Source organism: Geotrypetes seraphini, chromosome 8 (assembly GCF_902459505.1).
Source record: "Geotrypetes seraphini chromosome 8, aGeoSer1.1, whole genome shotgun sequence".
Classification (NCBI taxonomy): Eukaryota; Metazoa; Chordata; class Amphibia; order Gymnophiona; family Dermophiidae; genus Geotrypetes; species Geotrypetes seraphini.
In genome coordinates this window covers 182,019,023-182,046,977 of record NC_047091.1, presented here as the reverse complement: position 1 = coordinate 182,046,977, position 27,955 = coordinate 182,019,023, and the positions used below count along the sequence as shown (strand labels likewise).

The window sequence follows — 27,955 nt, the reverse complement described above, 5'->3', positions numbered from 1 at the left end:
CATGCATAGTCATCGTGGAAATCCTGAAAACCCGACTGGATTGCGGCCCTCGAGGAGGGACCTTGACACCCCTGCTCTAGGGCAGGTAGTTGGCATGCAAATCCCTCTCATACATATTAATTAGAGAGATCTTGAAAACTTGACCCATTAGTAGCTTTAGGAGACTGGGTCCTGGGCGTATAATATGTCCGTACCAGGACCTAGAACTCTGGATCTATTGCTGATGGGCAGGTGAGGCATTGGTTCAGGGGACCGTTGATAAAGGGTGTCAAAATCTCAGCGTGGTATCTTTCTCGTCCATTTTCTGTGTGAATGAGGTGGAGGGGGGGGGGGGGAGGTGGAGGTGGAGGGTGAAGATTTTTGGCACCAGTGGGGAGGGGGGCTTGAGGAAGGAAGAGCTACTGGATTGGAGGGAGGGAACACTGATGCAAATGGCTATCTATTTGAAAGATACATTTCCTAAATAGAAATTACATTAATTGTAATAATTCTTTAATAATTACAATAATTCTATTCTGAATATCCTTTAGAAATATACTGTACTGTTACTATTTGTATTTTGTACTTCACTGATTGTCCAGTCTCTCTTTGATGTAAATTGCTGAGAAGTCAGATTGCGGCGGTATAGAAGAATTAAGCTATTATTATTATTATCTGTAAAGAGTGAAAGTATGAAATTTTCAAAGGAAAGTCAAAAGTGGCTCTTTGGTGTTGGGGGATTGAACAAGATGTGGGATGTCTTGAGGTCTGTGGAAAATGCTGAGGGGAATGGGGAGATGTTCTTTCGGTGTAGAGATGATATATTATTGCATGTGTTTTAATATTTTTATTATGTAATTGGCTATGAGATTTTAAAATCAAAAGTGAATAAGGAAATTCTGTATTATTAACAAAGACCTGATCTGTTGAACTATATGGTGGTTCTGCGTTTGGATCTTTGTTAATTTACAATACTCTGTGGATTACAAATTACTCAAGCATTTTCCTTAGCTGTCCTGGTGGGATCCCACTCTATCTAATGTACCTGGGGCAATGGGGGGGAGGGGGGGGTAAGTGACTTGCCCAGGGTCACAAGGAGCAGTGTGGGTTTGAACCCACAACCTCAGGGTGCTGAGGCTGGAGCTTTAACCACTGTCCCACTCTAGAAATCAAAATGTAGCAAAATGATCCAAGTGAAGGACAATCCAGCCATTGTGACATCACTGATGAGGTTGGCTCTTATTGGTGGAATGAGGCATTATGACATCACAATACCAGCTCTGGTGATCAGAGGCTTTAACTCTTCACTTATTCAGCTTTCTATACCGTTCTCCTAGGGGGGGGGGTGGCTCAGAAAGGTTTACATGAATTTGTTCAGGTACTCAAGCATTTTGCCCGTCTGTCCTGGCGGGTTCACAATCTATCTAATGTACCTGGGGCAGTGGGGATTAAGTGATTTGCCCAGGGATTTGAACCCACAAACTCAGGGTGCTGAGGCTGTAGCTCTAACCACTGCACCACACTTGTATTCTGTAATAAATTGCATCACATTAGTGAAATATGGGCGCCTTATATACTTTGTAATATTTTATTATGTATGTAAGATTTGGAATAGAAATGATAAACTAGAAATTGTCTGGCATTGGCTCTCTCCACTGAGGACTACCAGATCCTTGGATAATTTCCTTATTTCCTTCACATTTATACCAAATTTGCCTGCTTGAGGGTTTTTAGGTATGTTAAGCATTGGGGGGGGGGGGGTGTTTGAGACCCAAATCGTTTGATTAGAACCAGAGTTGCAGTGTCCATCGCCCGGCTAGATTCCGGAGTAAAAGCGGTAGAACTTGATGGTCCAGACTTTAGGAAACCGATTCCGTCTTATGTGGTCACTAAGCTCTTGCTGTCATGGAAGCATTTTTGCTTTCAGAAAGGAGAGCCCGGGGACTTTTGACGCATTAACTCAAAGCCTTGTTGTGCATTTCTTGACTTTACTAGACTGTAAGAAAACCTGAAATACAGTCGTGTCCTGCCCAGGGACAGAAAGGGTGGAAGGAGGAGGAGGAGGAGGAGGGAAAGAGCTCCCTGTGATTGTTTTGAGTTCTTTAATCCAGTAGAAAAAGGGGGCAGGACTGGAGCTGCCTGAAGGGCTGTCTCCTGCCAGAGTGCCAGCAACCCGGGACTGGGGAGCAAGTGCGAGCGACGGGGCTCTACCCTGTGTCCCGGGGGTGGCTTTCTTGGACGCCCTTTCACTTTCGGCTCGCTCTGTCTTGCTGCATCCGCCGCTCAGTTAACGAGTTGTAAGGACGGGCGTCCGGAGCTTTGCAATCGCTGCAGCTCCTCAACGACTGTTAAAAGCGAGATCTCTGCGGTGCCCTGAGGTACTTGCTCGCTTTGAAGGGTCTGCTGGCAGGTGATTGGGTGCCCCCCCCCCCCTGAGAGCAGGTGAAATCTCAGTCTCCTAAAACCAGGTGCTTTTGGGGTTTCAGCCCTGGTCGTCTCACGTGGCATTGAAATGGGGTTCTGCTGTCAAAGAAAGATAGGGGATCTCCTGTACCTCTGCTCGCTACTGCTGCCCATGGCCATTGGAACTTGGAGCCCAGCGGTCCAGTACCAGTACAGCCCCTTGGCAAAGGAGCATCTCGTGGCCAGCAGAAGGTAACAGAACACTTTGTATTGTGCTAAATGTGAAGCCACTTGGTAGTCTCCTATGGGATGAGGATTTAGGAGCAGTGGGAGGTGGGGGGGTCGATGCAGGATGGAAGTGTGGCTGGGGCTGGACTCTTGAATGTTAGACGCTGCTGTAGGATTTGACTAAAGAGTGTTGCCACTGGACGAAGTCTTGTAGAGTGACCTGGGAAAGATGGGTATTGGTGGACTGGATAATCGCTGGAGAGCGTCTGATTGAGACCGAGGAGCGCATTGGAGGATCTGGGCATGGATTGCGGGACGGGTTCTGGAGCTGCACAGCTTACTGTAACGTCACTCGTTCGGAGCGCGTTGCAGTGATGGGAGACTTTTCCTGGCTCCGGTGCCCTGAAGTAGAAACACATAGACAGTGGCTTAGCAAGGGAGGGGGGGGGGCGGTCTTCCTAAGGGTGCGGAGCCCCTCCTCCTCTCCTTGCTGTGCGTGCACGCCCCTTACCTTCCCCTGTGGCTTTTTTACTTCCCCGGCGTGAGGTTGCTGCCCGCGTCGGCATTGGCGCTCCCTCTGACGTCACCTCCTGGGACCCGCACCTAGGAAATGACATCACAGGGCGAGCCGATACCGAGATGTTAAAAAGGGAAGGGGAAAGGGAAGGGGGCGTGCATGTGGCGGGAAGGCAGGGAAGAGGATGGGGGAGGGGCGCCACCGCCCACCGCTCACCCTTAGTACGCCACTGCACATAGTATTACCAGCTGGCTGGTCACCGCCATGAGCGATGTGTCATTGATTCTCATTTCTGCTCGGTTTCTCGCTAATAGATTTGCTTTTATTGATTCATTGATTGGGATTTATTAACCCCCTTAATTTCTTTGGTTTTATATCCTGTCCTTCCAGGAGAGCTCAGAATGGGATATATGTTTACACTTCTCCCTCCGTATTCGCTGTGGTAGGGGATTAACCGAACCGCAAATACAGGAAAACCGCAAATAACTTTTTCATATGTTATTCGCTGTTTCCTATTAAAAACCATCGTGAATAGGGTGAAACCGCGAATAACACGGTGGGAGACCTGGCCTGTTCCTGAAGGAGAGGCGAAACGCGGCGAAGAAAGTGCCGGGAATCGGCGATTTTCTCTGTAAACGCTTGGAATCAGCGATTTCTCTATTCGAGCTGACGTCATTTTTTTTGGGGGGGGGGAGGAGCCAGCGAGCTAAAAACCGTGAATAATCGAAACCGCTATTGCTGAAACCGCAAATACGGAGGGAGAAGTGTACTTGCATAATAAATCCTGGTAAAATATAACACAGTGTGACACAGCATGGCAAACATTGCATGACAACCCTGGGATGGCAGCTTAGCATGGCAGACAGACAGTCATATAGTCAAGCATAGCATAGCATGATACGCATAGTATTGCAAGCGTGGCAGCCATAGTATTATATATACAAGTATAGACACTGTATATTATACATGATGAACATAGCATTATATACTGTATATATAAACCTAGCATGGCAAACATAGAATTATATTTACATAGCGTAGAAAAACAGTATAGAAAAAATGGCTAGCCCAGTATGACATGACTGTATAGCACAGCGTATCGTAAACTGTGTGCCTCCTGAGATTTCTGGTCTGCCCGCGACACACTGGCGAGGAGGAGAGTCGTCCACGCCGGCTGCCTGCGCACAGGACGTGCCTCTCGCGGCCAGAGGCACGTCCTGCAGGAAGTCAGCCGGCACAGAAGACTCTCTTCCTGGCCGGCGTCTCTCCTCCTCTCCCCGCCCCTCCCAGATCCCTCCACTGGCGGGTCGTGGCCGTTGACGCCTTCCGGCAGGGGCACTGGATTTAGGGTGCCGCCGGCCGGAAAGTTTGCATGACACTTGCAAGTACTTGACATGGTAGAACCTAGTACAGCAGATAATGTGTAGTGGACGTAGCACGTGAATTTGGTATGGCATATGAATGATACAATGTATAGTAGAGGGTTCATAGACGAAAGCGCGCAAGGACAAAAACGCTAAGACATATGCGCTTCGGATTAAAAGGTAAATTTAAAGCGTTCCGAGGGGTGTGTTGGCGCTGCCGTTGGGGGGGGGTTAGGGGGAGGAAACCCCCCCATTAGAGAGGAAAGTATAATTGTCCCCAGTGTTTAGTGAAAAATTAGTTTCCTCTGTAAGTGGGGGGGGGGGGTTTTCCCCCCACGCCCCTCAATGGCAGCGGCAACACTTTTAAGTAAATGGGGGGGGGATTCCCTCCACAACCCCCTCAAAACACTTTAAATTTACCTTTTAATCTGGCGCGCTAATGTCCTGTGCCCATTTGCCCAGCGCGTTTTAGTCCCGTCACCATAGTAGAGTGGGCGGAGAACGTGGCAGAATGCCAAAATGTGACAGACGTGGTGGCTTGGTAGGGTAGTAGAGCATTATAGGACGGGCAATTGAAAGTGCGACAGTTGCTGGTAGGGTGGGCAAAGCGCCTCAGCGTTTGAGATTTGTGCCAGCAGAGGGCTGGCGCTCTTCTTTGTCAGCGTTGGTGCACTCAGAGATTCACCCCATTAACATCAGTCGTACCATTTTTGCTAAGAGCATAACAGTAGTATTGACGCCGAATGCCGGTTTTGGCGCTGGCATCAGTTGTACAGAAATTGCTGTCGTCAAGTTACTCCTTTGGCGAGAGGTGGAAACCGTTTTCTAAAAGGTGGGCACCAGCCCAACCTTTTAGAAGCCAAACTACCAAAATAGTCTTTGTGGTTTTCACCCCCCCCCCTTGTCTTAACTCTTGGCTGCCTCAATCCTCCTTCCTGAAGGGAGGGGTCATCTTGTCTTGTATGTGTGTATTTTCCACTAACAACATTTCTATTCAACCTCTTCTCATCTGTCTGTGGTTCTGGTTTTTGTAAAAATAATTTATATTCTGCATATCCTACAATTCGATGTGGATTACAAATTATTCAGGGACTCCAGCATTTTCCCCCTAACTGTCCCCGCAGACTCCCACTCCATCCAATGTACAGAGGGTCGCCGAGCGAAAATCCGGGCCGCGGTGCAAAAATTTTTGAGATGACATGAAATATAGAGCCTCGAAATTTGCCGTATTGCTATCGAGGATTTTGTCAGTGGTTCTAAAGTTAGGATAATATTGCTTGTGTCTTTCCGCTAACCGTCTCAAATCTCTCGATAACGTAGACAAAAAGGTACCCGATGCCGGTGGGTCCTTTATGCTACAATTACAGGGAACTGTACCTGTGGAATTATTTCTTCCTTCGCTGTCTTGTAAAGTCTTTGCAGTCCACGATGAATCGGCGTGGCTCGTGTCCCGTTTTCTTCTTCCTCCCGGGATTCGGTGGGAAAGCAAGGAGGAGTAATCCGAGCAATAACTTTGAAGCTAGGACTGAACACATGAGAACACGCATTGATAGCCACTCTCGCAATCTTGAATGCACCGCATTATGTCAGTCAAAAGTATTTTATCATTGTCACGGCCTTCTGTTGCTTCGCGCACACTCAACGCTTCGCGATCATGTACGCGGAAGTTCTCACACCGTTCTTTGTGTTAGTTTGTAAGGACGTCTGCTTCTCGAGACAACGAGACGTTTCGGTTTTCATGATGTTGCTTGAGCTTCATAGGCCCTGGCGCGAAGTACCGGCTGCACCTACCTCTCTGTGGGCCTGAATGTACGTGGGGCAATGGGGGGTAACTGACTTGCCCAGGGTCACAAGGAACAGTGTGGGATTTGAACCCACAACCTCAGGGTGCTGAGGCTGTAGCTCTAACCAGGTATGAGCCCTTCAGGCAGCTCAGAGGCTGAATCTATCCTATAACATCTGTGTATAAGTCCTGGCCACACCCTGGACCCGCCCATCCCCCTTCCTAGTCCACACCCCATTGCAGTTCGGTGCGATGGATTTTGCTCCCGTGTTTTTTAGCAGTGTATCGCAAACTGTGTGGCTCCTGAGATTTGAGGTGTGCCGTGAGATGCTGGGGAGGAGGAGAGGCTTTGGCGCTGACTACCTACAGGACGTGCTTCTCACAGCGAAAGGCGCATCTTGTAGGCGTGCAGCCGGTGCCTCTCTTCTCCGCACGTCCTCCCTGCCGCCAAACCCCACACTGGCGGCTCTGGGCCCGTCTGGAGGACCTTCACGCATGCGCAGATGATGACGTGATGATATCACGCATGTGCGTGATGTCATCACGCCAATGTCCACGCACTTCTGGATGCCTCGCGCCCCGGCCACTCCGTCTAATGTGCCGTGGCTCGACAAAGTTTGCGAGATACTGTTTTATAGAACACCCATTAGGTCAATTGTGCGCATGACCTATATTTGTTGCTAGTTAACGCCAATTGTGCAACTGATTAATTTCTATAATTTCCATGCACAATTTTGCACGCTGAGGGGCTCATAATAAAAAAATATAAACGTGCAAAAAGTGTCCTCAATCGGCACTTGGACGTCCTAATCATCGTGCGGGAAACATCCAAAGTCGAACTTAGACGCACTAACAAAAATACCCCTCCACGGCATTCATTTTTGAAGCCGAGGGGACGCCTCAAAGTGGCCCCAAAAATGTCCATCTGCCAAAATCTTCCAAATTGTGATTTCCGAAAGGCAGAATTTGGACTTTCAATACTGCACTGCACTGGCTTGGCCACTGTTGGAAACAGGATACTGGACTTGATGGACCTTCGGTCTGTCCCCGTATGGTAAGTCTTATATGTTCTTCTACATTTAAACATGTGAAGAAAGGGGGTTTCGGGTGGGGTGGGGGAGGGGAGAGCTTAAACAGCACTTCATAATTATACACAGAAAAAACAGTGGCGATGTCCGACAAAACAATATACTTTATTGATTCTGGGACTCAATAAAGTATTTGAGTCCTAGAATCAATTGAGTTTGGGCTTAAGAATTCATTCATTCAATTTATTCATTTAAAACACTTGTATCCTGCATATCCAGCACTCTGCAGGTAACAGCAATTAAAACAAAACTCAACAGACCACAATATAATACAGTCTGTCTCTTACAGCCCGAGAAAAGAAAAAAAACAAACCAAAAACCAAAAAAACCTCCCATAAAAACTCTGTGGAGTGACGATGTTCCTAAATGGACTTTATTTGAAAGTGTCAAAGTTCCAAAGATACACTAAAATCATCCACATAAAATAATTCCATCCACATAAAAGTAAATCATCCACATAAGAGCCTTAAAGTTCCTAGTCCGCTAGGGATACAGGACCCAACACGGTCCGCGTTTCAACAAAAAGTCTTCTTCAGGGGTCCCTGGGGGTCCTATAAAGGTGAATACGTGGAAAACAATTGTGTGGTGAGCCGGAAGTGACTCACCTTTGTAGGACCGTGTTGGGTCCTGTATCCCTAGCGGACTAGGTCCTTTAAGGATCTTATGTGGATGATTTATTTTTATGTGGATGGAATTATTTTATGTGGATGATTTATTTTTATGGGATGGAATTATTTTATGTGGATGATTTCAGTGGACCTTTGGAACTTTGACACTTTCAAATAAAGTCCATTTAGGAACATCGTCACTCCTCAGAGGTTTTTTTGTTTTCTCTGGATTTTCTTCTTTGTGGATATTTTGGGGTCAATTCCTTTTGTTTTTTATTTACAGCCCGAGACCTGCTCCCAAAACCAAAAAAGGGCAAATAACTGCTAAAATTACACATTACCTAGGTTTGAAAAGGCCAATGTATACACGTGCTAGCTTATATTTTCAAGAGCTGTGTTGCATTTTGCAATGCGTAAAGGTACTTGCCTAAAGGGCCTGGGATAGGCACGTGGGATCTCTCGGAGAAAGAAAGAGATAATGTACTGTGGATGGGCAGACTGGATGGGCCATTTGGCCTTTATCTGCCACCATGTTTCTATGTTTCTATAACCATAAACCTCTATGACGTCACAATGCAGGTGTAAAGAGCCTTAGCCAATAGGAAGAGGAGATGCAAATGTTAAGAGCCTTAGCCAATAGAGAGAGGAGGAGATAGTTGATGCTGCGAATGGGCCATTTGGCCTTCATCTGCCATCATGTTTCTATGTTTCTATAACCATAAAGCTCTATGACATCACAATGCAGGTGTAAAGAGCCTTAGCCTATAGGAAGAGGACATGCAAATGTTAAGAGCCTTAGCCAATAGAGAGAGGAGGAGATAGTTGATGCTGCGGATGGGCCATTTGGCCTTTATCTGACATCATGTTTCTATGTTTATATTTAACCATGTAACCACCTGACAGCCAGAGCTAATTTTGGTGAGGACCGTCCTTTTTGCATACTTAAAATTGCACGCATAGCTTTGTAGTTAGGTGTTCTGCTAAAAACATCCCTCTGTAGTCTATAGTTAAAGACCGTGTTACACCTTCTGTACCTGTTTTTTTTGAGAGGGTACGAGTTAGTGGTCCATGATCCTTAAGCATAGCGGTAGGATGAACGGTGGGGGGGGGGGGGAGGGGGAAGTGCCAGTGGAGCAGATGAAGAAAAGGACAGTAAACCTTGGATAAATCCAGAGGATCTCTGAGGGAGAGGAAGGGATTATGGAACTGAGCAGGGAGGAAGGGATGGACAGCATGGTCTTTCTCTGCTGTCATGATCTATGTTTATGGTTTTATGAATGAGTCGAGTTTTGGGATTTTTGTGGAAGGTGCATTCGAGGAGGAACAGTAGATATCATTCACACCCCGACAGGACATGGAAGGGTGGCGACCGCAGAGTTCAAGGACTGGTATGATAGGGGTATAGCTCTACTGTAACATCTGGGACTGTGTGTGATTTAAAAAAATGGAATATACCCTCGGGGGTCCAGTCACTGATACATTCAACATCTGCTCCGTGTTTTCTAGTCATTACCCTAAAAACTGCTTTTATTTTTCAGATAATGGATACTGTATGTAGCCCTGAGGTACATGCAGGGTTTTCAAGTGGGTAGGGACCTCGACTCCCCTCCCTTTACCTTTGAGGCACTGCTTGGAGGAGGGGAGGGGGGGGGCAGGATCTTTGTTCAAGACCCTTTCTCTGTAAACATCTCTTATCTCTCGTTACCAAACAGTACAGTCGTTCTTGAATAATTCACTGCGCAGTTTGAATGGATTTTCAACAGAACAGGAGAACTGAACGAAAGGGCTCCTTTTCAAACCTGTAGAGGCTGTAGTGCACCATGCATCAAAGTCCGATTGCCGGGTTTTGAAAAACCGTCCGGACCCCCGGACATGTCCTCGACAAGGAGGACATGTCTGCGGAAATCCAGTCGTCTAGTCACCCTAACTTGTAGAGACCAATCTGGTAAAGAACCCAGCTACGGGAGAAGATCTGGCAGAAGGATGAACTCCTTGTCCGATACAGACATAGCCATGACAATAATCTACTATAATAAAACGCTAAGCGTGCATGTGCACGCTTACCTGCATGTTCCGTGAAACGTAAATCGGAAGCAGACAGAAGTGTACATGCACGCATAAAATGGTACCTACGGTCTTGCCAGCTCCCTTACTCTTCATGCTCCCCTCTCACTCACAGAAAGTCATTTTGTCATTGCCACACCCCCCCCCAACACCACACAAACCTCCTCGACACACCTGAACCCCCGCTGAACCTCCCATCCGACATTCCCACCGCAGTCTGACAATCCCATCCAAACCTCCCTTTCCGCGATCTGGCTAACTCGCTTAATTCCTTGCCGGCGCCCCCACCTTCCCTTCTCACGTTCTCAAAAAAATACAAACTGCTGCACAGGAAAATGGACAGGGGAAGAAATGCTGCTGCAGCTGCTGTACAGGGAAGTGGGGGGGGGGGGGGGGGGTAGGGAGGAAAATAATGCACAGGGAAGTGGGAAGGGGGGAAATGCTGCTGCACAGGGAAATGGAGGGGGAGGGTGGCCGGCTCTCTTGATTCCTTGCCAGTCCCCCACCTTCCCTTCTCGCAGTCTCAAAAAAATACAAACTGCTGCACAGGAAAATGGACAGGGGAATGAATGCTGCTGCAGCTGCTGCACAGGGAAGTGGGGGGGGGGAGGAAAATGCTGCACAGGGAAATGGAGGGGGAGGGAATGCTGATATGGCTACTGTACAGGAAAGTGGAGAGGGGGAGATAAATGCTGCATAGGGGACAGGAAGAGAGACAGAAAGAAAGAAAGACAAATAGGAGGGAGGGAGACAGAAAGAAAAGAAGAAAGACAAGGGCAGGGAGAGAGACAGAAAGAAAGAAAGACAGACATACATATATTCTAGCACCCGTTAATGTAACGGGCTTAAAGACTAGTAATAATAATAATAATTTAATAATTTTATTTTTATATACCACCATGATAGTTCGAGGCGGTTTACAAGAGGTGCTGGACAATCAGCAAAGTGGTACAAAACAAAGTCATCGTCTATAAGGTACAGGTTGGGAGTGGTAATACATTATAAGAATCTTAGGTTACAATCGATTAAACAAATTTGTTTTTATTGTTTCTCTAAAATTGAAGTAGGATGAGGAATGCATGATAATGTTACCCAGCCAGTCGTTCCATTTACCTGCCTGGGAGGCAAGAGTTCTGTCCAGGAATCCTTTGTAGCGGCAGTCCTTTAAAGATGGAAAGCTGAACATATGAATTCTGCGTGTGGGTCTAATAGGACTGTCCAGATTGCTACGTCCCGCTGCAATGATCGCCTTTGGCAAAGGGGGCCTAAGTTAGAGCAAAATGTTTTAGTTCGGTTTTCAGGATGACTGTAAATTCTCCGGGACTGCCTGGCTTCTGAAATTTTGTCATCCGCCTAGAACTTTAAAAGGGTCATTGCAGGATCAAAGAATTAAACGTCTATGTCCATTTCCATCACTCCCTCGCTGGGTGGGTTTGCTTTCGAAATCCTGACCTTACAGCAGAGGGCTCTTTGGCTTCTTTTCTAGCTCCCTATCATCCCTCTCGGCATCTACTCTCCTTGCCCCCTCTCTCAGATGCCTCCATGGACTCTTAAGTGCACTCTTTTATTTGGTTCCGACTCAATGGAATTCTCTCTCGTTTATCTTACATGCTGAACTCTCGTAGCCAACGTTTTAAGGCTGGGTTTAAAGACTATCTGTTGTTCTTTGCGTTTTCAGTAGATCAATAGGTAATGGAGAGCTGCCTGGTGACAGCTTGTTCGCCTGAGCACCTGTTTACTTCTATTATAGATTTCCTTTGTTTTGCTGAGTGATTGATGGAATTTTAAGGGTGACCAAGATGATAAAGGGGATGAAATTTCTCGTGTATGAAGAAAAGCTAAAGAGGTTACCACTCGTCAGCTTGGAAACGAGACAGCTGAGGAGGGAGTGGTACATTGGTTAGAGCTACGGCCTTAGCACCCTGAGGTTGTGGGTTCAAATCCCATGCTGCTCCTTGTGACCCTGGGCAAGTCACTTAATCCTCCCATTGCCCCAGGTACATTCGATAGAGTGTGAGCCCACCAGGGAAAAACGCTTGAGTACTTAAGTTATAAGTGGTATATAAATACTAAAAATAAATTTGATATGTATGTGACCCCCCCCCCCTCTGATGTCAACTTCCTATTCCGGGGTGGGGGATGGCAGAGACAATGGCCACATACATATGGACCACAACCATCCCCGCCCCCCACTGCCTGAAGAAGGGTGGGGGGGGTGCTCCGTCCTGGGTGGCCACCAAGTCAGGTACACCACTGCACACAAGAGCTCTGCTTACGTGAAACTGTTGTGCATGTACATTCCTCCCCCTCTTATAGAGCGCATAAAATGGTCCCTTCCTAGAGACCACCTTTTATGCATTCCTGTTTGTAACCACTCATGTCCTTATCTTATCTGGGTGTCATCGTAGACAATATAATGAAACCTTATGCACAATGTGTGGTGGCGGCCAAAAAAAGCAAACAGGATGCTGGGAATTATTTTAAAAAAGGGATAGTAAACAAGACAAAGAATGTTAAAATGACCTCACCTTGAGTATTGTGTTCAATTCTGGTCTCCTTATCTCAAGAAAGATATAGCGGCGCTAGAAAAGGTTCAAAGAAGAGCGACCAAGACGGTAAAGGGGATGGAACTCCTCTCGTATGAGGAAAGACTAAAACGGTTAGGGCTCTTCAGCTTGGAAAAGAGACGGCTGAGGGGGGAGATACAATTGAAGTCTACAAAATCCTGAGTGGAGTAGAACGGGTACAAGTGGATCAATTACAAAGACTAGGGGACACTCGAAGTTACAGGGAAATACTTTTAAAACCAATACAAGGAAATATTTTTTCATTCAGGGAATAGTTAAGCTCTGGAACGCGTTGCCAGAGGTTGTGGTAAGAGCAGATAGCGTAGCTGGTTTTAAGAAAGGTTTGGACAAGTTCCTGGAGGAAAAGCCCATAGTCTGTTATTGAGAAAGACATGGGGGAAGCCACTGCTTACCCTGTATTGATAGCATGGAATATTGCTACTCTTTGGGTTTTATCCAGGTACTGGTGACCTGGATTGGCCACCTTGGGAACGGGCTGATGGACCTTTGGTCTGACCCATTAAGGCTATTCTTATGTTCTTACGCCGTGTTCCTCCAGCATCTCCCTTCCTGGCACACGGTTTGTCTGTGGCCCCTTCCCACCACTGTCCCTGACTGCATTCCCAGGCTCTCTGCGTCTCCCCAGCTATGTTGTAGCAGGCTTTAAACCACCTCCCCACCTGAGGGTTAAGGATGAGAGGATGCAAGGCAGACTTCCCTCACACACCTTCCTCTCAATTTCCAGTCATATTGTAGAGATGAAAGAGAAGACATTGCTCAAAGCACTGGAGAGTTTCCAGGCCACGGGTTTTTCAAACCGTTGTTCTATACAGGTGCTTCCCAAAGATTCCTGAAAGTTGCTTTCAGTATATTTAGCCAGGAAGCACCAGACACCCTTTCAGAGTTATACGTAAATATAGTTTGTCTCCTTATTTGGAGGTAGAAGGGGGAGGCGAAGGGTAAGAAAGTCATTGGCAGTGGGGAGATAAAATTCAGTTTAGTTTTAGCACCTGCAATATTTGGGGGAGAGGGGCACCCCAAACTATTCCTATGGAGTTATAGTCGCCCTATCAGTTTGGGAGAGGATGGTGTTCTTTATGGGCTGTTTTGGACTGAATTGTATCTGCAGGAAGAGCCCCCGTGATGTCAAAGTTCAAGACTTTTCACACTCGTTAATGGGAGACCAGCTCTAAAATAAACACCAGTAGATGGTTGCTGGAAATGTTTTGACTATTAATTCTCCCTCCCTGCTGGTTCTCCGCTCTCACCAACCCAGCCCAAGGCCAAGCCATCCTGTGTGAGCAGATCTCTAATTGGCTGTGAGGGTAGCCAAAGGAGAAAGCACCATTACTGAGGAAACCCGGACCTGTGCTCTTCTTAGAGGACCGTCCAGGTTCCCGGACGGACTTTCCAAAACCCAGCAGTTTGTCCAGATTTTGGAAATCCCTGAGCTCCGGCCGCATCTGGAGGGCCTTCAACAAGCGTGCCTGGATGATGTCATACACATCTGCACATGCTGGAGGCTCTCAAGGAAAAAAAACGAGGCGCTTGGGGGAGGGGAACTAGAGGTAGAAAAGGGTGGAGCTGGAGGCAGAACAAGGAGGGTTGGGTAGTGGCCCCGCCCCCTAGGCCCGTCCAGTTCTACCCGGGTCACTCCCCATTCTGCCCCCAGCCCCACCCCTCTCAATGTGTTCACTTGTCAGGAGGGCATCTGCGCACCCGCTGGTGGGACGCAATGATGTTGCCCGCATTTTAAGGCCAAATGGGATAGACACGTGGGATCTATTCACAGAGAAAGGTAGGGGAGGGTCATTGGGGTGGGCAGACTAGATGGGCCGTGGCCCTTATCTGCCGTCTATTTCTATGTTTCTATGTTTCATGCACGTGGCCCCAATTGCGTTGCATACACGCATGTGCAGATGACGTTCAGACGTCCCGACGTCGCTCCTAGCTGGAAGCTTTTCAAAACCCAGATAAAGTGCAGGGTTTTGAAAAGCTGTCCGGGGAAGGTAGAAGAAGGCGGGGCTGGGGGATGGGGCAATATGTCCTGGTTTTTCTATTGGCAAATATGGTAATATAGTAACATTACGTATAGGGGTGCTCATTGCCGTTCACCAATTCATACCCTGGTAATCTGACAGGAGGGGGAGGGGGACACACACAGTGTTCTACCGATTGCCAGCTCACGGCGTGCAGAGCAGAATGACATTCTGGCTGCCTCTGTGTTTTTTGGGGGGTTCATTTTAAAGTATGGGGTGGGGGAGGGGAAAATAAATCCCACCATCATAAACACCGGGCAATAAAGGTTAGCTTGGCTGAAATGAGGCTCTGAAGGGTGAACTGTAACCCCCCGTCTCTGCAACGGTGGGCGTCATCCATCTCCTGGCAGCGAAGGGAGGGGAAGGGGGGGGGCTGCCCTGAATGAATCCTAACATCGACGGAGGGAAAACCAGAGAAAGAGGGGTCAGGACAACAGGACTGTAGGCCTATCCGGTTGCCCATCCGCAGCATCCACTGCGCATTTCTCAAAAAGTGGTTGCCAACCTTCACTTAAACTCCAGGGAAACTGCTGCCTGGAGCCAGAAATGCTAATCCACAATTAAAATTCAGGTCAGGGAAACTGCCCTGGCTGTGAAGCTATTTGTGGTTCCCTGAAGTCAGAGAGAAGGAAGACTGCTTGTGTAAAAATGACTCTGGGGAGGAGAGGGTTACATGTCTCGAATGAGGGTATAAATGTGTTATCTGGGACCACTAACTAAAAGTCACCGAAGCACCTGAGATGGAATTCAAAAAAGCCCGGGATAAACCTAGAGGATCTCTAATTAGGAAGCAAAGGATGTAAATTAAAGAGCTAAGGACGGTAGTCTGTGTCCAATTTGTGATGGTTTGGGGTAGGATTGGGCTGGGGAGGGTATCGATGGGGAACTGGAAGACAAAGGGATTGAGGGGTACAGATAAGAGCAGTGGAAGGTTTAGAGATAAGTGTAGAGGTAGGCATAAAATTAGTCAGGGACCGCTGACCAGGCAATATGCCTGATGGGCCGCCGCGTGAGCGGACCGCTGGGCTGGATGGACCTCTGGTCTGCCCCGGCGGAGGCGACTACTTATGTACTTATTAACTTGGATTGGCCAGACTTTACGCTAGATATCCTGCAAACAGGATGGTTGGATAGGCTGGAGTGAGGTTGGACGGCATCTTCAGCATTTGGAACCTAGGACAATACCAGGTGAATGTTGTTTGCGTTGATTTACTGATATTTTAGATTGGGGGGGGGGGGGGGAGGAATGTTTATGATGTTGTCCAGACATGTCTACGTTATATGTGGAAATCGCAGGGAAATAAGATTTTATGTGTGTGATATGGAAACTGCATAGTTGTATGCGGTATATAAATATTTTAATGAATAAATAAGAGACAAGTTATTTTAATCCTGTATTTTTAATGGGTTCAACTAATGGCCAGACTGGTCTTTCTGCCATCATTTACTATGTTTCCTGGCAGAAACCCAAAGAGTAGCAACATTCCAGAGCTAAGATTGTGATGTCATAATGCCTCATTCCACCAATGCCTAAGAGCCAACCTCAGCAGTGATGTCACAGTGGCTTGATTGTCCTATAGTTGACTCAAATAAGAACATATCCAACTGGCCCCATATCCAGGTTCCAAGTAGCTGGCAGATACCCATTATGACATCACAATCTCAGCAACATTCCAGAGCTGAGATTGTGATGTCATAATGCCTCATTCCACCAAAGCCTAAGAGCCATCCTCAGCAGTGATGTCACAATGGCTTGACTATCCTGTAGTTGGCCCCCATAAGAATATAAGAGGTGTCGTACTGGGACAGACCGAAGGTCCATGAAGCCCAGAATCCTGTTTCTAACAGTGGCCAACCCCAGGTCCCAAGTACCAGGCAGAAACCCAAAGAGTAGCAACATTCCAGAGCTGAGATTGTGATGTCATAATGCCTCATTCCACCAATGCCTAAGAGCCAACCTCAGCAGTGATGTCACAATGGCTTGATTAGATGACAACTTCAGCATTTGGAACCCAGGACAATACCAGGTAGACTTTACAGTCAATGACCCAGAAATATCAAAGAAGAGACAAGTTAATTTAATCCTGTATTTTTAATGGGTATAACTAATGGGCAGACTGGATGGAGCGTTCAGGTCTTTACCTGCCGTCATTTACTATTCTCTGAAATCTGTGGCAGGTTGATTTGTACCTGCCTTGTGGGTCAATGTCTGGATGAGAATGAAGGAATCTCTGGGAAAGAGGGAGAGTATTCTCTGGGATGGGCTTCCCAATGTGTGCCGGTGTCTGGCTTTTTGTCTGCCCAGACGCCCAGGCTGAGTCTGTTTCACACATTCCGCTGGCTCTAGGCTTTGATGATGTTCTCGGCTTGCTCTAAAGAAAATCCTCCGACAGGTGTTCCTTGCTCACCTGATGTATAGCAGACACCCCCTCCCCCCCTCCACCTGCACTCACTGACCCTTTTCTGCTCTCTATAAACCTATTGTGTATTCCACCCCTATGTTATATGTGGGGCTTTTGATTTAGGTTTTGACTGATAAGGCCACAGGTGTGCATGCAAAATATTTTTGTTTTCATTAGTTTCTTGTGTTTACAGGAATTTTTCTTTGTTTGTTTTTTCTTGGCAATATTATAACTTAGTGCGCTCTATTTGAAAATAGTTTCTTCCTGTTTTAGGCAAAAAAAAACCCCAAAACAATTAACAGCAGGATCTGGATAGTAGTACTGCCCGATTCACAATTCGAATCGATTCACTGATTCATTTCGGGTGAATCAATTCGAATCAATTTACCCCGCCAAAAAATCGGCCTTCCGATTCGTTGATTGACCCTCCCCACTCGCCCTCTAATGCAGGAGCGGCAGCGCTGCCTTTTGCTGGCCTGCCGCTCCTGCTTCAGAGGGCGAGTGGGGAGGGTCAGTCGGGAAGTGGCTTACCCGCTGGCCTCCCGCTGCTGTGCTGTCTGTCTTCCCCACTGGCCTCCTGGAATCAATCTTCCTAACTTCAGCAGCCTGCAATAAGATCGCTGGCGCTCGCAATCTTTGCAAGCTGCTGTACAGCTTCGGAGCGTCTTCTCTCGCCGCGGTCCCGCCCCTTCCCTGATGTCGGCAGAGAGAAGACGCTCTGAAGCCGTACAGCAGCTTGCAAAGATTGCTAGCACCAGTGATCTTATTGCAGGCTGCTGAAGTTAGGAAGATTGATTCCGGGAGGGCCAGGGGGAACATGCTGGCCTTCTGGAGGGGGGATGTAGTCCTTCGGGGAGGGGTGCGGCCTTCCGGGGGGAGGGTACAGCCTTCCGGGGGAGGGGGGTACAGGCATTCAGAGGAGATAGGCAGGCAGGCCTTTGGGGGGATGCAGGCCTTCAAAGGGGGAGACAGGCAGACAGGCCTTTGGGGGGGATGCAGGCCTTCAAAGGGGGGGACAGGCAAGCAGGCCTTCGGGGGGATGCACCGATGCAGGCCTTTAAAGGGTGGGGGACAGACCTTCAGGAGGGACAGGCAGGCAGACAGGTCTTCGGGAGGTGTAGAAATACACGGAGGGAGGGAGGGAGGGAAGGGGGGGGGTTCAAAGAGACGTGCATATGCCGGACTTTGGGGGGGGGGGAAGAAATAATGGGTCTGAAAATAGAGGAGAGGGAGAGAGATGATGGACCATGGGTTTTAGGGAGGGAAAGAACAGAAAGGAAGAGAAGTTGGACACAAGGGATGGTGTGGAGGGGGGATAGAGATACTGGATAGGAGGGTAGTTGGAGAAAAAAAGGAGAGATGGTGGACCCTGGGATGGTGGGGAAGGAGGGAGAGATGCTGGATGAAAGGGTAGTTAAGAAAAGATGGATCTGTGGAGGGAGACAAAAAAAGGAAAGATGCCAGACCTCCTGGGGAGGGAGGGGAAACGGGGAGGACAGAGATGGCAGATGGATGATTAGCATGCAGAAAGAAGGAAGAAGGAGACCCTGGCAAGCAAGTTATCAGAAGACAACCAGAGCCTTGGACCAACAAGATTAGAAAAATAACCAGACAACAAAAGGTAGAAAAACTAATTTTATTTTCTGTTTTGTGATTACAATATGTCAGATTTGAAATGTGTATCCTGCCAGAGCTGGTGTTAGACCGCAAACGTGAGCTAGGATTTAACAGAGAGGAAAAGTCCTTTTTGTTTCTTTATTTTATTTACACCACAGTGCCAGTGTGGTTAGGAGAAGCCAAAGGGGGGTGAAAAAGCTATAAAATAAACCCACCAGGATGTTTGAAAAATACACCCAATTGGGCAGGAAAATCGAATCGGGCTGAATTCAATAGGCTGAATCGATTCAAATTTTTTTTTTCCTGAATTGGGCAGCACTACCTGTGTCTCCCTTAAAACCCCCCCCTAAACCCATTGCCCCTTTAACTAAGAATTTAACACACACTCAGATATGGAAAATAGCCACAGCTATTGATAAATAATAATAACCAAATAGCATCACATTGCATAAATTAAACATCCATTAACAAATTAATCATAAAGTAACAAGATCACTAAGGGCTAGATTCACTAACCTTTTCTCTGCGGGCGATCGATTCACAACGCGAACAAATTCAAATTAGGGCGATCGGAAGAACGCCCCCCCCCCTCCGAACGCACGGATCGCGAGTTTGCAATCCTGACGCATGCATAGACCAAGATGGTCTGCGCATGCATTTTGGGTCAGAGTTTTTTTTATTGCTGGTTTGTTTTTTGTATAGAAACATAGAGTATGACGGCAGAAAAGGGCCGGCGGCCCAACAAGTCTGCCCACTCAAGAACCCTCCCTCGGCAAATTTGCCTCTCCCATGAGTCCGTTTTTTAAGCATGAATCTGTAGCAGCCCCACTCGTTTGTCCCAACGTCTCTTGAAGTCGAGCACGTTACTGGCCTCGACTACCCGGTGTGGAAGACTGACTCTCCTGCTCTCCCTTTCCAGCGGCTCTTGCCGCCTAGACTCTCCTGCTCTTTGCTGCTCTTCCCCGCAGTGCAGCCCCGCTTTAAAACCACGGGCTGCACTGTGGGGTAGGGCGGCATTTTTCCCCCCACAGACTCGGCAGGCTTGCTGTTTGAACGGGCCCCGACCCTCCTGTTCTCCCCATCCCGGCGGCAGCAGCCTCTTCGCTTTCGCCGACTGTCAGCTGGCCATGCTCTGCTCTCTGCCGCCTTCCCTGTAGTGCGAGCCCGCGGGTTTAAAGCAGGGCTGCACTGCGGCGTGCAGCCCCACTTTAAACCGGTGGGCTCGCACTGCAGGGAAGGCGGCAGAGAGGACATGGGGGAGAAAGCAGGGCGGCAGTGGAAGATCGGGACAGAGTGCAGGGCGGCAATGGAGCAAGAGAGTTGGAAAGCCGTTTGCGACTGGTCCCCAGCAGTCGCTTTATGGGTTGATCGGCCAGCCCAGTCGGATCGGGAACTTTTTTTTAGTGAATCGCATCCCTGCCTACTTTGCATACAGTTCCCCTCATTTGCATGCGTGGATTGGAATCGGATCGCTACACAGGTTAGTGAATAGTGCAGGAGGGAAATCGGGTCGCAAAGGGCTCGCAAACTGATCGGTACGCGATCGGTTTGCTTAGTGAATCTAGCCCTAAGCTCCTCCCAAGCTACCAGGTGCACATTGCAAGATATGGCCCTCGACCCTGCCACATACAGCAAGAGTCTGAGGCATGGCCCTTTAACCGGGTCACCTGACCCCAAGGCAAGGCTGCCAGCCGGCCCACCGCTCATCGTCGGATGAGCCCCAGCACCCAGTAGCTCGGGAGACCCGCCCTCTCAAGCTACCATCACCATCATACAACACGGGTGGGTGGGAAAACGCCGCCCTGGAGGACCCTGGAAGGAACCGAGTCCTTCAAGGACCCGGCTTTAAGACCTCGCTCCCGCACCGTTCCTCCCCGCCTCCACCTTACAGCGGGAAAACTCCCCTGACCAATCCATTACTGTCCTCTCTCCTAACGCTCACCCCCCCCTCCACCGCCTGCTTGTCTCTACGGGTGACGACACATGAGCCTCCCAGCCCTGTGTTACCTTACGCCCGTCGAGACAAGCTCTCAGGCTACATTAAAAAGAGACAGGAAACAAACGGCTCCTTTTACAAAGTCACGTTAGGAACTGAATGGGCTTCGACACATTTTCCGCGTGGGAGTCACTAGCGCATGTCATAGGAGCCCTAAGACACGGGAAAGATGCAAATCCTTAACAAGACATGCCCAATGCTAAACATTTTTATGGGCCCTTTTACTGAGCTGCGCTATTCACTAACGAGTGCTTAATGCAGCATGAAATAGCGCACTGCGGGATATGCGGCGTCCTGCGCTAACTGCCAAATGTGCAGACGCTAATCCGGGCACTACAAAATACTTTTATTTTTTTGGGCTGTGTGGCCCCGCCCTGTCCCGCCAATAGCTCCGCCCCCAAACCCCGTCTCTTCGGGGGTCGCGTCTGGAGGGCATCTGCGCACGTGCGGATGTGACGCGATGATGTCACACACGTTTGCTCATTCACGGGACATTGCTCCAGATGCAGCCCCGAGCTCAGTGGTCATCAAAACCTGGATAAAGTGCCGGGTTTTGAAAATCTGTCCAGACGCCTGGACAGTCCTCCAAAAAGAGGACATGTCCGGGTAAATCCAGATGTCCGATAACCCTAGTGTCAGGGGTCAGAGAGTGGGCATTCCTGTGCTACATATTTAGGCCTAGATCCTGTATTGTCGGACGTGGGACATAATTGTTTAACAAGTTAATCAGCGTTAATCAGAGAATAGTTGAGTTCTGGAACGCGTTGCCAGAGGATCTGGTACGAGCAGATAGCATAGCTGGTTTTAAGAAAGGTTAGGACAAGTTCCTGGAGGAAAAGTCCATAGTCTGTTCTGGGGGAGAGTGTGGCGCAGTGGTTAAAGCTACAGCCTCAGCACCCTGGGGTTGTGGGTTCAAACCCATGCTACTCCTTGTGATCCTGGGCAAGTCACTTAATCCCCCCATGGCCCCAGGTACATTAGGTAGATTGTGAGCCCGCCGGGACAGACAGGGAAAAATGCTTGAGTACTTGAATAAATTCATGTAAACTGTTCTGAGCTCCACTGGGAGAACGATATAGAAAACTGAATAAATAAATAGTGTGAAAAGCTCATCCTCCAATACCAGAGCTGGTATTGTGATGTCATTACGCCTCATTCCACCAATAAGAGCCAACCTCATCAGTGATGTCACAATGGCTTGATTGTCCTAGACTTGGCTCACTTTTACTATATTTTGATTTCTAGAGTGGTGCAGTGGTTAAAGCTACAGCCCTGAGGTTGTGGGTTCAAATCCCAGGCTGCTCCCTGTGACCTTGGGCAAGTCACTTAATCCCCCATTGCCCCAGGTACATTAGACAGATTGTGAGCCCACCAGGACAGACAGGGAAAAATGCTGGAGTACCTGAATAAATTCATGTAAACCGTTCTGAACTCCCCTGGGAGAACGGTATAGAAAAATTGAATAAAAATAAAAAAAATGGGGGAAGCCACTGCTTGTCCTGGATCGGTAGCATGGAATGTTGCTATTCTGTGGATTCTAGAATTTTGTTACTCTCTGGGATTCCGGAACATAAGAATATAAGAATTGCCTCTGCTGGGTCAGACCAGTGGTCCATCGTGCCCAGCAGTCCGCTCACGTGGCAGCCCTCTGGTCTAAGACCAGCACCCCAACTGAGACTAGCCCTACCAGCGCACGTTCTTGTTCCACAGAAACTTGTCTAACTTTGTCTTGAATCCTTGGAAGGTGTTTTCCCCCATAACAGCCTCTGGAAGGGCGTTCCAGCTTTCTACCACTCTCTGGGTGAAGAAGAATTTCCTTACGTTTGTACGGAATCTATCCCCTTTCAACTTTAGAGAGTGCCCTCTTGTTCTCCCTACCTTGGAGAGTGTGAACAGTCTGTCATTATCTACTAAGTCTATTCCCTTCAGTACCTTGAATGTTTCAATCATGTCCCCTCTCAATCTCCTCTGTTCAAGGGAGAAGAGGCCCAGTTTCTCTAATCTCTCACTGTATGGCAACTCCTCCAGCCCTTGTCTAACTTGGTCTTGAATCCCTGGAGGGTGTTTTCCCCTATTTGAATCCCTGGAGGGTGTTTTCCCCTATGACAGACTCCGGAAGAGCGATCCAGTTTTCCACCACTCTCTGGGTGAAGAAGAACTTCCTTACGTTTGTACGGAATCTATCCCCTTTCAACTTTAGAGAGTGCCCTCTCCTTCTCCCTACCTTGGAGAGGGTGAACAACCTGTCCTTATCTACTAAGTGTATCCCCTTCAGTACCTTGAATGTTTCGATCATGTTCCCTCTCAATCTCCTCTGTTCGAGGGAGAAGAGGCCCAGTTTCTCTAATCTTTCGCTATGGAATGTTGCTACTCTGTGGATTCTAGAATCTTGTTACTCTTTGGGATTCCGGGATGTTGCTACTCCTTGGGTTTTGGCCAGGTACTAGTGACCTGGATTGGTCACCCTGATTATATACTGCAGGACCGTGAAGTTCTATGCGGTTTACAACGATTAAAAATGCTAGAAATTGAGTAGAACTAACAAAGTTAAAAGCTAGTGACTAACAGCTCTAGAGGTCTCTCCAGAGTCTTATACAGAGGCATCAAAACCTCCTTTTTCCTACTGGCCATACCTCTCCCTATGCACCCTAGCATCCTTCTAGCTTTCGCCGTCACCTTTTCAACCTGTTTGGCCACCTTAAGATCATCACATACAATCTTTTGTTATAGTGGTTTTGTTGTTCCTCTTCCTGCCTTTTCCTTGCTCAAATCCTCCCCTTCCCTGCCCCCTCCCCTTCATTTCTTTGGACTGCACCAGCTCTCCCATCTCTGCACATCCCTGACACCACCTCGTCGTCTCTACAGCTCAGCTGAGCCTGCTGCAGGTGCCGTGACTGGGCACCGCCAGGACTTTTACACCCTTGCGAATCCTTTTCCGAGTGTGTCATTATTCCCCCATTGTCCTATACGGAGCCCTCCGCGCCACACTCTGCTGGCTGTGTGGCTCCGTGATGGAGGATGGAAGGGTCAGAGGTGGCAATTCGTCAGCTGATTGAGAGATGCCGACAGATGCCTCTCTAGAGCGCTACCCTGACTGCTCTCTCGTTTCCCATTTAACGGAGGGAGGGGCCGGTCTGTATTTAATGGCATCTCGTCCCCTTCTCGTTCTTTTCATTCAGTCCTCTCCACCTCTGAAAGCATGGCTGATCCACAAACAATGAACTACTGGGGCTCACTCGGCCTTCTGTAAACGCTTTGTCTGGCTCTGTATTATTCCTTCGAAGTAATTGTCATCTTAAAAGAAAACAGAAGCTCCTCTCTTTTATTGGCCGATGCGCCATTCACAGCGCTGAGCTCATTATCAGAGGACTTGATGCGAAAGGGAGAACGCATTCCATTACACAGGCCCTCGTGCCTATGTCTTTCATCCGCACCAAGCTGGGCCAAGGAAAGGCGGACAAGGTGCATTTCCTGGCGCATTTTTTTTAACAGCAATGTGTGAGTTCCGGTGTTCCACTCTGCTTGCCGTTCAAAGGTGTCATTGAAAAACAGGCGAGGGTCTGTCAGTGGCATCGATTAGGTGGGGGTGGGGTATCCCCTACATGGTCCCTCCATGGCACGTGAGCAACCAGCTGGTGATTCACACCTCTCGCACTCGGGTGAGACATTTGGAGGACGTCCTCTTCCTCTCCACCACCAGCAGGTGCAGTGAAAGGCCCCTCCTGCGGACATAATCCCACCTGATGGAAAAATCTACCCCAAATACATTGCATAGAGACCTACTACAAGCATCCGACTCACCATTCTCCAGCATCTCCGACTCTCAATGCCACCTTCCAAACCAACCACCGTCTCTAGAGGCAGAGTGGAGGAGTGGTCTAGGGCAGTGTTTTTCAACCTTTTTTGGGCAAAGGCACGCTTGTTTCATGAAAAAAATCACGAGGCACACCACCATTAGAAAATGTTAAAAAATTTAACTCTGTGCCTATATTGACTATATATAAAGTAATTCTCTTGAATAGGAATCAAATAAACACAAAGAAAGTATTTTATAATTACTTTATTATGAAATATTAAGTAAACAGAATAGTGAAAAATTATAAGATACTTTATTCAGTGCGAAACCTGGGCCTGTTTGGCTGAACACAAAGCTGATATTCTGGCTGGAATCGAAGAAAGACACACACGTAGCTCTTCATCAACAGCTCTCAGTCTCTCTCTGTATTTGGTTTTTATAGCATACAAAAATAGACAAATATACCCTCCATCCTTTTTATTAAACCACAATAGCAGTTTTTAGCGCAGGGAGCTGCGCTGAATGCCCAGCGCTGCTCTTGACGCTCATAGGCTCCCTGCGCTAAAAACCACTATTGCGGTTTAGTAAAAGGGGACCATATTGTAAAATATAGACAGCAGATATAAATTCAGAACTGTGCATAGTAAGTGAAGGGAAGTTTTCATCTCTGGGAATTTACCCAGTTAACTATTAAGTTATTTGGGCAAATTCCTTTGAAAACTGTGGTAATACTGCCTCCATTTTGCTAAATTTAAAATAAAATCATTTTTCCTACCTTGTCTGGTGATTTCTGGTTGCACTTTCTTCTTCTGACTGTGCATCCAATCTTTCTTCCCTTCTATCAGCCTGTATGCTTTCTCTCCTCCACACCTCATTCCCTCCCCCAACTTTTTCTTCTTCTCCCTGACCTTTCTTTCTTTTTTTCTGTTTCTCTTCTTTCCTTCTGTTTCCCTGCCTGCCCCCTTTCTTTCTTTCTCCCTGCCGTTCCCCAAGCCACTGCCACTGCCGCTGCCATCGGGGAACAGGACCCACCAATGGATAACAGGCCCCAAAGCCGACGCCGACGCATGCTCTCCCTGACGTCAATTCTGCAATCGGAGAGGAAGTTCCGCCCAGCCAGGCAGCGATTGGCTGGCCCGAACTTCCTCTCCGACTGCAGAATTGACGTCGGGAAGAAGAAGACTTATCGGCTCGATAGATTAGATCGCCAAGACAAAGTGAGTCCTGGGTGATCGACTCACTTTGCCTTGGCGAGCTACTGGCGCCCCTGCCTCAGGCCCCCTGTCAGCTCCGGGCCCCTGAATGCAGTACTGACCTGATGGCGGCCCTGCGGCACACCAGGCAACATCTCGCGGCACACTAGTGTGCCACGGAACAGCGGTTGAAAAACACTGGTCTAGTGGTTAGAACGGCTACCTTGGCAGCCTGAGGTTGTGGGTTTGATCCCTGTGCTGCCCCTTTGTAACCCTGGGAAGTTACTGAACCCTCCGTTGGCCCAGGAACTGTAGTTAGACTGTGAGCCCACTGGAGTAGGGTTACCTGATTTTCCTTCGGGAAAATCCGGACCCATGGCCACGCCCCCAAGATTGCTCAGTTCCCGCCCTGTTCTGACCCCTAGCCAGAGTACTTGAATGTACAGTACTCCCCTGAAATTCGCGGGGGTTACGTTCCAGGAACCCCCTGCGAATTTTGAAAAACCTCGAATACGTTTTTTAGGCAGGGGAGACAGGAGAGGGCAGCCGGAGAGGCAGGAGAGGGCAGCCGGAGCGCTTTGACACACACAGCTCCTGATTGGTGAGGCCCGACTTTAGTACAGGAAGAGGCGGTCGGAGCAAACAGCGAGTGATTTCCTTCACTCGCCGGCGCTCCGGCTGCCCTCTCCTGCCTGGCCATTCGCGATCGGAAAATATCGCGAATGACCAAGACCGCGAACCGCCGACCGTAAATTTGCAGGGGAACGCTGTAAACCATTTGAGATAGAAGCTCAGAACAGGTTCCAAGTTTACATCCATAATAAAGCAAAGTGATGGCTGAACATTGTCTGACAAAAATGGCGTAATATGGCAAAACCTGGCGTGGTGAGCATAGCATGGCAAACAACCAGATCTTCCTGTGGTGCCAGGTGTATGTCAGAAGGGAGGCCTCTACCTGTGGGATGCCCTGTGTTCTGTGACCTGGTCTTTAAATTTGGGTAGGGTTACCAAACGTCCGGATTGAGAGGACATGTCGGGGCGTCTGAACAGCTTTTCAAAAACCCGGCACTTTGTCTAGCTCGGGACCACGTTGGGAGAGCATCTGCCCGTGTGCCGATGCAACCCAGCGACGCCACGCCCGTGCGCGCATGCGTGTGATGTCATCGCGTCACAGCTGCGTAGATGCCCTCCCAACGCGGCTCTGAGCAAGAGAGCAGGTTATGGAGGGCGAGGCCGGGGTAGAATGTGGCGTGACTTGGGCCAACGTGGTGGAGCGGGGGTTGGGGGCTACGAGTCAGGATTTTACAATATTAAAATCTGGTAACTCCAAGCTTGGGCTGTACATAGAAACATAGAAGATGACGGCAGAAAAGGGCCATAGCCCATCAAGTCTGCCCACTCTATTAACCCTCCCCAAACTACCCTCCATGGGGTCACTCACAGGTGACATCACCTCTACACTACCCTCGTAGAGATCCGACGTGGGCATCCCATTTCTTCTTAAAATCTTGTATGCTGCTGGCCACGATCACCTGCTCCGGTGAAAAAGTACTTCCTGGTATCCCCATGAAATTTCCCGCCCCTGATTTTCAGCGGATGTCCTCTTGTGGCTGAGGGATCTTTGAGAAGGAACATGTCGTCTTCCACATCTATGCGTCCAGTGATGTACTTAAATGTCTCAATCATGTCTCCCCTCTCCCTGCGCTCTTCGAGAGAGTATAGCCGCAATTAGTGCAGCCTGTCCACGTATGAGAAATCTTTGAGCCCCACAATTATCCTGGTGGCCATGTGCTGAACCGACTCAACTCTCGGCACATCTTTGTGGCCTCCAGAATTGCACACAGTACTCCAGATGAGGTCTCACCGTGGTTCTGTACAACGTCATTATGACCTCCGGCTTCCGGCTAACAAAGCCTCTACGGATACAACCCAGCATTTGTCTAGCCTTGGATGAAGCCTTTTCCACCTGAATGGCTGTTTTCATATCTTCACTAATGATCACCCCTAAATCCCTCTCTGCTGCAGTCCTAGCCAAGGTCTCGCCATTCAGCGTGTATGTTCCGCCTGCTTTGCCACTCACTGCGCTCGGATTTTATTTTTCGCAGTACCATTGCTTCAGGATCGCGAGCGCAAATGGTGGTTTAAGCAGGACACCTCCTTACACGGACACAACTTAGGAGCAGTTCAGTTTCTGCATCTATGAAGTGTGCAGACCTTGTGCTTTTTAACCTGTCCAGAAGACACAGGCATGGATTGGTCCTGGCTCCCCTCTGTGCTATTTCAGAAAAAAATATAACGAAGAGAAAAGTTT

At 48.4% G+C, this 27,955-nt stretch overlaps 1 protein-coding gene across 4 annotated transcripts in view; it reads left to right on the top strand.

Moving 5' to 3' along the window:
* The first annotated feature begins 2,151 nt into the window (after nt 1-2,151).
* EMID1 (EMI domain containing 1) overlaps nt 2,152-27,955 on the top strand; it is a 211,909-nt gene continuing 186,105 nt past the window's right edge. For all 4 annotated transcript variants that reach the window (XM_033957153.1, XM_033957152.1, XM_033957155.1 and 1 more), the window contains exon 1: nt 2,152-2,634. In XM_033957153.1, the coding sequence (XP_033813044.1) occupies nt 2,492-2,634 (143 nt within the window). In that variant the 5' untranslated portion in view covers nt 2,152-2,491. The remainder of the gene's footprint in view (nt 2,635-27,955) is intronic.